The sequence below is a fragment of the Petaurus breviceps genome, unplaced genomic scaffold, assembly GCF_028583685.1.
Source record: "Petaurus breviceps papuanus isolate PSGF00001 unplaced genomic scaffold, PetGlider_PUasm1.0 226, whole genome shotgun sequence".
NCBI lineage: Eukaryota > Metazoa > Chordata > Mammalia > Diprotodontia > Petauridae > Petaurus > Petaurus breviceps.
In genome coordinates, this window is record NW_027185890.1 from 10,321,102 (window position 1) to 10,335,177 (window position 14,076).

Genomic DNA, 14,076 nt, shown 5'->3' on the forward strand with positions numbered 1-14,076 from the left:
AAAGCCCAGGACATATGAAGAGTTAGAAAAGATAACTTGATAAGATACTAAAAGAGATAAGAAAAAGGGCAAAAAAGATCAAAAGAACTAAAAAGATAAGAACTAGGAAGAAACCAAACTTGGAGGAGGGGTAGAGAGAACAGAGGGAGTGGGGACTGAATGTCAAGGTGAGGAAATTGGATTTTATTTAGTATTTCCTAGGGAACCACTGAAGATGCATGAGCTGGGAAAGTGACATGACCAAAGCATTAGGGAGACTAATCAGTTAACTGTCTTCCAAGATGGGTGAGGATAAAGAAGATGGTCACAGGGCTTTTCTGTGTTAGCATAACTTGTTAGAACTAAAATTTGCCTCCTTCCTCTTTCTTCAACTACACATTATTTACATACCCTTCACTAGAGTAGATGATCTTCTGACCCAGGCCCTTGTGTCACACCTTGTGATCTGCTCTGGCTACAGACTACCTCCTTTGGATAATTCAGCTTTCAGCCATCCACGACCTTGTGCTGTCTGTCTCCTGGAGAAGACAATCCCTGCTCCTTCCTCCTGCTTTGTACTTCTCAGACCTAATGCTTTAGCCTGAGACATTGAATTGGAGCCCAGGGAGGTTGCAGTTGTCTTACTTCGGTAGCTTTCGTTCTGAACTTCTCCCATGAGCCTAGAAGCAGAAGCTTCCTATACTACGTTTCTTGGCTGTCTCCTTGGACTGTGTGGGTCACATGGCCAAAGAAACCCTTTAGTGTCTGTGTCGCACTGTGCTGTGGAAGTTCAGGTGCCATTCTACAAACACGCTGTGGAACAAGACTTAAGTAGTTTTCATTCTGAATGGGTTCTAAGCTTGGCCTCAAAAGACGTAGGTGACTATTGACTGCAAGCATTTCATGGTCTTCTATAGTTAATTGAATTACTTTAACTGAGTGAACCCCTGAAAAGCAAGTAGAATGCCTACCAAGGACATTTCTAGCAACTCAAAATCATCATAAGTTGAGATATCCTGAAGGCACTACAGAGACAGAGAAAAGGCATCATCAGGCCTTGTGCTACAAACTTATATTGCAACTAGCCATTAATTGTGTTCAACCCAGGGAAATTCTTGTCCCTGACTCTGAGACAGTGGGGTTGATTTCTGGAAACTTCTATCTCTGCATCCATCCATCCATCCTTCCTTGCCTTCAGTGTGAGATAGTGGGAAAGATAGTGCCTACACAGGCAACAGTTCATTCAAGGGCTTTTGCACCTCTAGGAAAATAGGAACTGTCCTTTTTGCCTTTGTATCCCAGTGTCTAGCACAATGCCTGGTACATAGGAAATCCCTCTTGGTTTGATTGATGTGAGATACATTTCCATAAGAGCTAAGGATATTCCTTATAACTATAAGAGGCCAATGTGCACTGCCTGATCTCCGGACCTACTGTCCATGAACAAATCCCATTTTCACTACAGCCTTTTCTGGTCACAGAAAATTGTTCCATTTAGAGATTATTCTGACCCCACACTTCCCCTGAAATATTTGGCCCTCCCTGGCTTTACCTGCATGACCCCACTATCCTCTGGAGTGGAGACATAATCTGGTTTTTTTGCCATTCTATGTGTAAGGATTTGTTTTTTCACCCCCTTTGGGAATGGCACAGATGAATCATGAGAATCCCATTTGGAGTTGTTAACCACAGTGAATTAACCCAGAAAACCAACCCACAAAACCTCTGAGCTGCCTGCCCAATAAGAGGTTTTAAAGATATTATTTAGGTAAAGTCATTCCTCCTTAATCACTCATGTTCCTGTCCCATACATCCACAACCTAGAGTATATATTTCATTCAGGCAGATACTTTTTGTTTCTCAAGTCATATTTGAAAGTTAAGTTGTATGTCCTTGTTACAAGAAAACTTTTTTATGAAAAAGAAAATTTTGTGCTTTTGTATCAATTCTGTTTGCTACCTGCAACCCTTGTTGGAGCTCTTTGAAAGCCAGCTAGGGGTTCAATGGATCATAAAGCTAAATCTCAATCTACAAGCATTTTTTAAAATGAGTTTTTATTGATACCTGCTATTTCTTAAATCATCTTAGCTACCCCAAGTATCCTTCCCCTTCCTTTTCCCAGAGAGGTGTCCCGTATGACAAGTAGTGTTTTTTAGAGAAGGAAAAAAAAAAACAGCGCAGCTAATGAATACATTGGAAAAAAAAATCTGAAAACATATAATGTGTAACACCTGACGCAACTCCATGAAAGAAGTCTGCTGGGGACATTTCATATCTTTCCATTCAAATCCTTCTTTTGTTACTTGTAATTTTTTGGTGTGCAGCTGTTCTTGCCATTTATCTACATTGTTGTAGTTATTGTATATATTGTTTTCTTGGCTCTGCTTACTTCACTCTGCATCAATTCATATAGATCTTTCCATGCTTCTCTGTATTCATCATACACATCATTTCTTATAACACAGCAGTATTCCATTGTATTCATGTACCACAATTTTTTTTAGCCATTTCCTAGTTATTGGGCATCTATTTTGTTTCTAATTCTTTGCTCTCACAAGAAGTTCTGCCTTAAATATTTTGGTTTATGTGGCAGCTTTCTTATTGAGTCTAGTAATAGAATCTCTGGTTCAAAGGGTACAGACATTTTAGTCACATGAGTTTCATATTTCCAAATTTACTTTCCAAAATGGTTGCACCATTTCACAGCTTCACCAACCATGTATTAGTATGCTTATCTTTCCACAACATTTCGAACATTGACTATTGCCATTTTTCATCATTTTTATTAAGAGGCAGGTAAGATCTTCATAAAAAATGCATTTTTCTTAATTATTAGTGATTTAAAACATTTTTTATTAATATTTTGCAGTTCTTTTGAGAACTGTTTGCTTATATCCCTTGACACTGATCTACTGGGGATTGGTTGGTAGGTAGGTAAGTAGATAGATAGATAGATAGATAGATAGATAGATTTTATACACACATACATATATCTACATGTATTGTTTAGATACAAAACCCTTACAAGAGAAATTTGATACAAAGATTTTTTTTCCCTCATGCATCCATTATAGTTACAGTTAACTGAGCTAATTTTGTCTAGGCAGAAACTTTTTGGTTTTAAATAATAAAAGTCATCTAGATAGTTTATCATTTTAATTACCTCTCCTTCTTGCTTTCTGGGGCGGCTAGGTGACGCAGTGAATATAGCACCGGCCCTGAGTCAGGAGGACCTGAGTTCAAATCTGGCCTCAGACACTTAACACAAAACTAATGCTGTGCCCTTGGCAAGTCACTTAACCCTAATTGCCATACCTTCCTCCCTCCAAAAAGCAAAAAAAAAAAATATTCTCCTAACCATAGTTGTGAGAGGTATATGATCTATTCCTCTTCTAAATTTTTAATTTTAAAAAAAAATTTTTTCTAAATTTTTTCTTCTGAATTTTTCATCTTTAACATTAATGTCATGAATCCATTTAGAATGTATTGTGCAATATGGTGTAAGATGTTGATATAAGCCTAATTTCTGCCAGACATTCTTCCAGTTCCCCCAGCATTTTTTTTAATCAAATAAGGAATTTTTTCCTTGTCACTTTATGCTTTCCATTTTATCAAACACTGGGTTATTGAATTGTTATTTCTGATTCTTTTTTTAGTCTGTTCCATTGATCTCAAGCTCTCTGATCTTTTAACCCCTACCAGATGGTTTTCATGATTGCTGCTTTATAATATAGTTTGGTGTCTAGAAATACAATTGTCCCATCATCTCTACTACTTTCCTTCATTTTCCTTGATAACCTACATCTTTTGTTTTTACCAAATGAATTTTGTTACTGTTTTATCAAATTCTATCAGGTCTCCCCTTGGTAATTTGATTGGTACAGCATTGAAAGTATAAATTAATTTTGTTAACGTTATCATTTTTTATTATATGGCACAGTCTACCCATTAGCACTAAATATTCCTCCAGCTTATTTAAGTTCTTTATTTCCTTAAGGAAAACTTTGTAATTGAAGTCTTCTGTGTGCTTGGTAAGTTAGTCCCCAGATATTTTGTGCATTTTGTAGTTATTTGGAATGTGATTTCTCTTTCTGTGTTTCTTGTGTTTTGTTATTATTGTATGGAAATGCTGTTGATTTTTGAGAATTCACTTTGTAGTCTGCAACTTAGCTGAAGTTATTAGTGTTTTTTTTTTAATTTGTATCTTTGCCAGTTGCCCAGGATTTTCCTACTAAATCATCACATCATCAGCGAGTTGGGAGAGTTTTATCTTATTTACCTATCTTTATGCCTTTACCTTGTTTCTCTTGTCTTGTTGCTGTTGCTAGTACTTCCAGAGAGTGCAATGATTGTTTCACTCTCACATGTATTTTAAAACATTGTAGTGATCCCCATTGCCTATAATGCTGACTTCTGGTTTTAGATACACTTGCTTAATGATTTTTTTTTTTAAAAAAGGTCCCTCTATAAATAAGTGTTGTTCTTTGTCAGTGACTTGTTCTGATATATTAAGATAATCATGTAGTTACATAATTTTGATTTTTAACATGATTAATTATGTTGATTGTTCTACCCTTTTGTATGTGTTTGCCATATCTCTGAGCCTTAGTGTATAATCTGTTTTTGTAGATTCCATGTGGTACTAAGAAAACGTGTGTGTGTGTGTGTGTGTGTGTGTGTGTGTGTGTGTGTGTGTGTGTGTGTGTATGTATTCTTTTGCAGCCCCATTTCTTTTTTGGGGAAGGGGGAAGGCAGTTGAGGTTAAGTGACTTGCCCTGGGTCACACAGTATGTGTCTGAGGCTGGATTTCAACTCAAGTCCCCATGACATGAGGGCCAGTGCTCTGTCCTGCACCACTTGCAGAGTCTCATTTAAAAGATGCCGTAAGTCTTTTAGCTCTAGTATCTCCAGCAGTTAGACTCATCCAAAAGTAAGACACCAATATTGAAGTCTCCTGTCACTCCTGTAACACTCACTATCTCTTATACCTTAATGTTTCCCTTATGAACTTGGAGTTAATAATTTGGAGCATATACATTTATTACTAATATTGGTTTGTGAACTAGCTCCACCAACAGTGCCTTAGTGTACTTATTTTTGCATGGGACCTCCAGCATCTGTCATTTTCCCTTTCTGTCACAAAGAAAGAAATTTCTTGCTCTGTTGTCACTCTGCTATCCTTGGCCGATGCATTTATGCCCTCCTCTTCCATTTCTGTTGTTTGGGCTGTTCAAGAAACAAATAATCTGGGGCAGCTAGTTGGCACAGTGAATAGCGCACCAGCCCTGGAGTCAGGAGGACCTGAGTTCAAATCCAGCCTCAGACACTTGACACACTGACTTTGTGTGACCTTGGGCAAGTCACTTAACCCCAATTGCCTTGCCTTCACTTCTCAAAACAAAAAAAGAAACAATCTCATCAGTTATGTCTGTCTTTCTAAAAATGTTTCAAACGCTTCTTTGTTATTGAAAATCCATCTGTTTTCATTTATGGCTAATCTCAGATTTGCAGAGTACATGGCCCTGAGCTGTATCCTAAACTCCATTGCTCTTTAGAACACATTATTCCATTCTCACCTACATTTTTTTTGTGGGCACAGAATAGTCTTTCATTATTGGAATTTCCTTTCCTTTCCTTTGTATCTTGCAGAACTTTTTCTCTAGTCCTCTGTCACTCGGAAATCCATCTACCAAGCAGTACTATATATTGGGAATACAAAGATAAAAATGAAATAGTCCCTGCCCTCGAGGAGGTTACATTCTAGTATGAGAAACAACATGTACAAATAAAAGTATTTCTATAAAGTAAATACAAGATAAATTTGGGAGGATACTGTCATGTGAGGGAGAATCAGGAAAGACCTCCTTTAGGAGATTGTGCTTGGGTTTGATTTTCAGGGAAGCTGATGTTTCCTCCAATTGTTGTGTACAAATCAACATTAGCTTGACCAAATGAGGCATTTTTCAGTTCTGTATATTCCTCAAGGACTCTTAGATGTTAAATTATATGTTGCAGGAGCTGGAGTGACTGATTTCACGGGTACAGATCTCTGAAATGGTGAAAGAAAACAGGATATGCTTCATTTACACTTTGCTGTCTATCTTTTCAAACTGCCTTTTTAAAAAGGTTTTATTGTTTTTTATTTTTTACATTACCATAGTTTCCCTAATATGTCTCACCCTATCCCTTTAGAGAGTCTGTCTAACTATGTAACATCCCTGTAATATAACAACTGATATTTTTTAAAGAGAAAAAATCAGCATAGCATAATTTCACAAAGTGTGAAATTATGTCTAATGTACAACACTTGTGAATCTCCCACCTCTGCAAAGGGGTGGAGTGGGTGTTTCCCCTCTCTTATTTTGAGAGTGCTTGTTCTTTAAGACTCTGCAGTGTTCAACTTTGACCTTTTTTGTGTGTGTGGTTGTTCTTTCTGTTTCCATTGTTGTAGAGTTATGTGTATTATGTTCTTGGCTCTGCTGACTTCACACTACCTGAGAGCCACTTTCAGTGTCCTCATACCCCAGGCCTGGTTCTCTTTTTTTCTTCCTGGAGTCCTGTGTACTTAGCCCAATGCCTCTCACATAGTGGATGTTGAATAAATGCTTGCTGACTGTTCAATTGTGATAGCATGGGAGAAAAGTTTACATTTACATTTATATCATTCACATAATGTATTACATTTCCCTAAACCATATTATGATTCTCATGCCTTTCCATCTAGGTGGCTCATCTTTTTTTCTTTTCTTTTTTTTTTTTTATTTTTTTGAGGGCAGTTGGGGTTAAGTGACTTGCCTAATAACTAAGGTAACACAGCTAATTTTTGTGTCAAGTGTCTGAGGCCAGATTTGAACAAAGGTCCTCCTGATTTCAGAGCCGATGCTCTATTCACTGCACCACCTAGCCACCCCTCATCTTTTTGAAGGTTGATTAAATATATCAAAGTTGATGGTGCTAGGGACTTTATAGCGAACACTAATACTGCTTATATTTTGCTATATCCCAGAAACCTCAGAGCATTTTGTTGGGATGCTTTCAGTGCTTTGATTTAGAACACCCACTCACTTGAATTGCCATCTTACAACAGTGTATGTGTATACCAGATTTGGACTGTGCGTTTAAATAGAATTATTTCTTGCTTAAACTTTATTATCTCATCCAAGGCTCTTTACATGGATTTTTGCAAATTATATGCAGTCAACTATACTTATTAAGCACCTACCATATGCCAGGTACTAAATAAAAAACAAAACAGCAACTACCCTCAAGGGACTTAGAGTCTGTTAGGAAAAATATGTAATTTCAGAAGAGTAGGGGGATCAGGAAAAGGTCTTGTATGGTAGGTGATGCTTGAGCTTTGCTTTGAAGGAAACCAGGGATTCTAAGAAGGAGAGGTGAGCTTGTGCAAAGGTATGCAGATGTGAGTTGGAATGTCACATGGAGGGACAAGTCAGCTAGTTTTGACTGGACCACACATAGAGTGCATGAAGGTGGTGAGTATTTTAGAGTAAGTCTGGGGAGGTATGCTGGTGCGGGATTCTGCAGGACTTTACATTTTATAGTTGAGGGGGGACTTAGAATATTAAACTAAGCAAATTTTTTTTGGAGGGCAATTGGGGTTAAGTAACTTGCCGAAGGTCACACAAATAGTTTGTGTGTGTGTGTGTGTGTGTGAAGTGTCTGAGGCCAGATCCAAACTCAGGTCCTCCTGGCTCCAGGGCCGGCACTCTACTCACTGCTCCAACTAGCCTTCCCAAACAAAGCAAATTTTACTTTGCATTTCCAGATGAAGAAGATGATGAAGATGAATTTTATGAAGATGAATTTTATGAAGAAGATGATGATGAAGAGGATGACGTAGAAGGAGATGATCATGAATATGATGTCAGTGGAGAGGTCTGTGTTGTATAAATATTTAAAAGCCAGTTTTCATGCTCATATTTTTTTCCTCTGCTATATTAGTGATGAATGAACAATATGTAAAGGATTTCTGATCATATATTAATATAATATTTAACTATTTAGTTCACATTTATTTTTAAATTCAGTAAATATTTATTTAGCGCAAAGGCCTCTGCTAGACAGGATGGAGTAGCAATCCACTTTTACAGTGAGTGGAAAGAAGGGTACAAAATCAAGCAGTAATGAGGGCAGTGGCATTCTGGCAGACTTGAGGATCATTGACCTAGACTGATTGGCAGCCTCAGATACCTTATTCTTATTCTACTGAAGGGCTCATCAGATTGTCTAAAGTCTGGAGATACGCTATTTTGCATTTAGCTGACTTGGTAAAAACAAATATGCTTTACTCTATACTTTATATCTATTCAGAAATAGTTTTTATAAAATCTAGACTTCTTTTTTGTATACTGGTGATATTTGTTCAAAGGAAAAGGGGGTAAAAAGAAATTTTCATTGAAAATTTTAATTTAATCCAGGATACCCCAATACTCAAATGGCCCATTGATCTCATTAGTGTGGGCATTCTTTCCAGTGATAAAGATTGCAACACATCCATATCTGCTACTTTGTGCACCTCTGTCCATGTCCTCCGATAAGCTTACTGCTTTCCTTCTATGTGCAGTGCCCTTAAATGCCCTTGAGATGACTTTGCTAGTTGGGTTTCTCCCTAAACTTCCTTTAAATTGATCTTACCTTTCAACATCTTCTTTCTTTTATGTGAGTTCATATTATTCATAAAGTGTTTATCACATTACACATGTGTAAATTATATGCATACAATTGTATATCACATAGAGACAATATAAATTTTTCATTTACATTACATCTCCATAAAATTTTGCAAATGAGTTCACATTTTAAACCAGTGTTGCCTTTGGTTGCCATATATTCCTACTTGGAAAATAAGTGTGGTGTTTTTTGACTAAAGCAAGTTTTAGGCCCTTTAATCTCTTTGATGGTGCAACTGTTTTACACCTGTTGAACTTTCATATGCAGTTTTCATATGCAGCCATGTCTGTGACCTCCCATTCATATTCCATTTTTCATCATGAATAACTTGTTTAAATATGTCAAAATCAAGATATTCCAAACACACACTTATTCTTTCCTGATTTTTATTCCTCTAGCTCTTCAACAAATTTTGTTCTTTGCTTTAGCAAATAAATGGACACAGCTAATTTGGGAACAACTTCCATATTAACAAAAAGTTATTTCCTTTCTATTAAAATGTAATTAGCACAATATAGTACAAAACTAATAGGGCTACTCCTGCCTCGTGGTGCTATTCTATCTATGTAAAATTTGTAATTAAAATTCCCTCATGAAGTCTCATATAAGTGGGATTTTAAAAGGAGCTGTTTTCCTTAAATGTAATCAGATTTAAGATTACAAAATTTTTATTCTCTGGTACAACATCCTAATTTAAAGATATCTTTTATACAGAGCTTATTAGAAAGTAAATTTGTGAAATGGTATGATTTTATGTCATTCAGAGATATGATGGGGGTTATATAATATGCATTTCAGTATCTTGCTTTTTTCCTTTTAAAAAAAGGAAAACAGAATCAAGATATTTCCATTAATATTGTAGGATTTATCTCTTATTCTATAGGAAGAAGAATTTGGACATGATGGAGAAGTTGATGATGATGAAGATGAGGATGAGGATGATGAAGACGAAGGTATGCCGAAATTGTTCATTGTATTTTCAGAAATACTTGCCTTTATAGGATCATAGCTTTAGAGCCAGAAGGGACTTTGGAGGTCATCTAGACCAAGGCACTTTGTTAAAATGTGGTGCCCAGAACTGAGCCCCATGATGTGGTCTCACCCAGTTCAGGGCATACTGCCTTGACCAGGAGAGGCCCCTGTAATGACCTCACAGGGACGCTCTGTCCCTGTATTCTTTCCCCTTCTGGGCCAGAGGCACGATCACCCAGCTAGACACAGAACCATGGTATCCCAACTCCCTGACCAGACATCCTCAGCCTCACTTTTCTCCACGTGCCCTTTTACATCTTCAACAGCTTCAGTTTCTGGAAACTGATACTTCTAGGCTTTTTCTAAGAACCAGAGGACTTGTAGCTGAAAAGGACCTTGGAGCTTACCCAGTCTAAACCCCCTCATTTTATAGCCCAGCAAGTGTGAGTGATTTGCCCTTGATTACTCCAGGAATAAGTGACAAAGCCACACTCCAGTACTCTACCCAGACCTTCTCAACTTGTCCCATGTAGCTCTTTCATGGAATCATGGCAGGGCCTTTCCCTTATCAAACAGCTCTCTGCTTCCCCCACATCCAGTGCGCGCTTTGTTCTCAGGCACCATGGTTCTGATCATGATGTGCCTTGGTATTGGTCAGTGGTTCAGCTTGATGGCCCTCTGACACCCTATTCACCAAGGTTTAATGAATTTGAATGATACTCATTGCTTTTTGGAGACAAAAAATCTAACCGTATGGTTCAGGGTAAAGGATAGTCACTTTTTTACCTCCATCACTCTGAACCTGGACTGTTGATCAGCTATGGGGATGAGAGACCTTATCTTTAGAGGGTTTCTGTCTGCCACGGGCATGGTTGGTAGTATCTGTGACCAGCCTGTGGTGAGCTGAGATCATTTATCAGCTAGGTGAGCATTATATCCATACCCATGAGGCTGAAGGGCCTTGTTAATTTCCTGCTACCTCTCAAGACAGGAGTTTGACAGCAGTCGCCTGTGTAGCAAATAGCTGGAGCTATCAGGCCAATGATATCCTTCCTTTTGGTGAATTCTTCCAGAGTTTTTGGAATAGAATTGAGAGACCAGGGTAATTTATTTTTCCTACCCCTATGCCCTCCTGACCTGCCCAGTACAAAGGAATGGATTGGAAACTTCTCCTCTGCATAACCCCCCCTCCCACATTTATCAACTTTGGGAAATATAATCCTGTTTCATCGAGAGCAACCTTGTAGCAGAGGGCCTCATGATTAATAAGGCTTCTACCACTAAATCTGAAAACCCTCTCATTCCACACTTGAAGATTTTGTCAGATAGATCACTGAAGTTAAAATACACCATGTGTATAGGATTACCCCATAACTGGTAAGATCATTAGAATTAGCAGAAGGAAAAAAGAACAGGATCATCAAAGAAAAGAACCTTGATGGCTCTTTTAATCATTAAAAAATATACTCCAGCGGGCTTGAAAAAAATTTTCCTGTTGTCATCACCTTACATTAAAAAGTTTAGCTAATAATAACTTTAAGTGTATTCCCTTTAAAGTGAAAATTTCCTATCCAGGAGTCTCAAAGTGTGTCTTCTTTATTGTACAGAGGAAGAAGAGACTGGGAAAGGTGAAAAGAGGAAGAGAGAAACAGATGATGAAGGAGAGGGAGAAGATGATTAAGACCCCAGATGATCTGAAAAAAGAACTGTTCAGTATTGTGTGGACTGCTCCTATTGATTTGGTAGCTGTAAAAAGAAGTGGTAGCTATAATCCAAGCCCCCAGGACACCTAAAGAGCCAAAGAGTAGTTCTTGTGACATTCTACATTCCTCCGTTCAATCCCCATTGGATATCCAAGTTACCAACAAATTTGGGGAATTAACCCCAACAAAATAGTCAGAGTTACTAGGTTTTCTTATAAGACTATTGCTATAGCAAGAAGAGCAGCTGTGATCGGTGAGTCATGATTGTTGATGGCTACCAGTTACACCAATGTTGTAATACCATTTTTACTTTCTGTACAACAAAAGAAGCTTTGTAAATAAAATCTTAACATTTTGGGTCTGTTTCTTTTTTTTTTAACCATTAATTTTTTTACATTAGGATGTTCTATGTGACAACTGCAGATAAATATTTTTAAGAATTTCAGTGAAATAAAAACATGTTATTATTTGGTAAAGTCTAGTTGTACGTTTACATTTTTAAAATTGGACTTTAGATATGCTTATTTGAAACATACTAAGGAGAATTATTTGGATTTTTAAAGTGACGGTAATTGCAAAAATGTACTTGTGTATATGTTTACACATTGCACATTTAAATCAATTAAACCTTGATAATGAGAGGCATGAATATTTCATTACTGTCGGTGGATTTTATAGCGTTCTGAATTCAAAAGTGCTGAAGTTCCTAGGAAACATTAAACTAAAATTTTTAGGCATAAGAAGTAGCTAGCTAAGTTAAGAAAGAAAAGTCTGACCATAGCTGTTCTTGTACCAAGGTTAAATATAGTTTGTCCAATTGATAGCCTATTTTAGGGAAATGGATGACAACAATGTATGCAACTTTAAAAAAGCATTTTTCTAAAACTGCAAAGGACCTCTGAAGGTCATTTCAGCTATTCCAAAAGAAAGGCATAACATATTCTTGAAGATGGAGGTAGGTATATGAATGCAGTGTCAACAGATTAACGATACTGCCTATTTCTGTAAGTGTAAGATTTAGTCATTATTATACTAGTGAATAATTTCTTCTGTTGCATCTGAAGTTTAGAAATTTTGTGATTGTAAATGGGGTAAGTTGAAATGGAAATGGTGAAAGGGTGGATGGGAATCTTATCCTCTGAATATAAAATGAGGAACACTTACAAGATCATATACTGGCAATACCAAAAATAGAACTGTTTTTAAACACAATGATAATTAAATGTAGTTTTTTTCCTTGAAGCTAAGGTAGAAAATTGATTTTTTTTCTTTTTGTTAACAGAAATCCTTATTAAAGTTGAATATTTATTTCAGAGTTAATAGGCATTAATTTTCCCCTTTCTCTTTGTGTGACCAATGAAATTGGCGCTATTTATGTTATATACTTACATCCTTAAAGTGATGTGATTTTTTTATATCACTGTGTCAGGAGGCATTCCTTCTTAATAGATTTTCTTCTGCTTCTTAGAGAGTTCAAGGAATATCCTTCCATCCTTCACTAACACAACTAGTCAAATGTAGTAAGTAAAATACTCTCCTTAAGAGTTCTTATTTCCATGTTTGTCAGCTGACTTAAGTCACATGACTTCCATAACTCCCCGGCATACATTAGATTTACTCCTCTATCTTAAGTGTTCCTTGGCACTAAGGCACTAAATTTTCTTGTGAAATTTGACTCAATTGGAAACCTGTTTTAAAGTATGTTTGCCACTGGGAATTCTTTAATAAATCAATCTCTTCAGTGTCTTTGGACTTTTCTTCCTGGTCCTGTAACCTACTGTAATGTAATACCAAGGAAAGGCAACTTCCCAAGGTTCAAAATACCACCATAAGTGCTCTCCATTTTATTCAGTGACAAACCAAGAACAGAGAAGGTCAAAACATGACATCATTCCAAATACAGCATTTACTAAGTGTGATTAAATAATCTCCAAGTACTACCCCACCCCCAGGACCTTCCAATCATTCAATCAATTACAAAGTCCCTGGTCTAAATACTTCTCCACCCCTAGGCTATACCTTCATTTGTCAATCACAGAGCACAAAAAGGGCAAAAGTTCCCCACCCCTGGATCTCAATTGAATCTACCCCAGAGTTACATCAAGTTTAAACACAGCACTTAATACCCAAATGGAGGTCTTTTCTTCATCTTGACACGAGGCAAGTTCTCAGCAATCTTAGTTCCTGGGGAGACAAGGCTTAGCAAGGCCACAAGATACATTGCCAGTCCCTTCATTAATTCATCCTCTGTCTGTAGAACAGTCCTAGAACCCCTGAAAACATTAGCAAAGCCCTCTCCCAGGATTTCTGTAAACATACAACAAGAAAATCCTTCTTCAGGGCTTCTGAACCAACAGAAAGGTTCCCAGACCCTTGCAACAACAGCACTGTCCTTCACCAGTGGACAGTATTCACTCTCTGTCTGCAGGACAGTCTCAGGGCTTCTTAACCAAAAGCCAGGTTCCAGGACTTCTTCAACAAAAGGACTGTCTTTCACCAGTGGACAAATCTGGCAAAACAACATCAAAACAGACAAAGTACCAGCAAAACAGCCATGTCTCCTCAGTCCTTGGCAGCTCCGGGGGGCAGGTCTCAAAAATCCAGGGTGATTCAAAGTGGCAAAACAGCAATTCTCTCAGTCTCTTTCTCAGCCTCCACGAGGTGCTGCTTCTAAAAAGTTCCTCTGCCTCTCCCTTGTGTCTCCAAATCTACGTCACCAGCTCCTCCCAGT

At 37.5% G+C, this 14,076-nt stretch overlaps 1 protein-coding gene across 1 annotated transcript in view; it reads left to right on the forward strand.

Moving 5' to 3' along the window:
* Nucleotides 1-11,700, forward strand: part of ANP32B (acidic nuclear phosphoprotein 32 family member B) — a 35,118-nt gene extending 23,418 nt beyond the window's left edge. The window contains exons 5-7 of the mRNA XM_069095374.1: nucleotides 7,766-7,875; nucleotides 9,554-9,623; nucleotides 11,250-11,700. Of these exons, the coding sequence (XP_068951475.1) occupies nucleotides 7,766-7,875; nucleotides 9,554-9,623; nucleotides 11,250-11,323 (254 nt within the window). The 3' untranslated portion in view covers nucleotides 11,324-11,700. The remainder of the gene's footprint in view (nucleotides 1-7,765; nucleotides 7,876-9,553; nucleotides 9,624-11,249) is intronic.
* The last annotated feature ends 2,376 nt before the right edge of the window (nucleotides 11,701-14,076 follow it).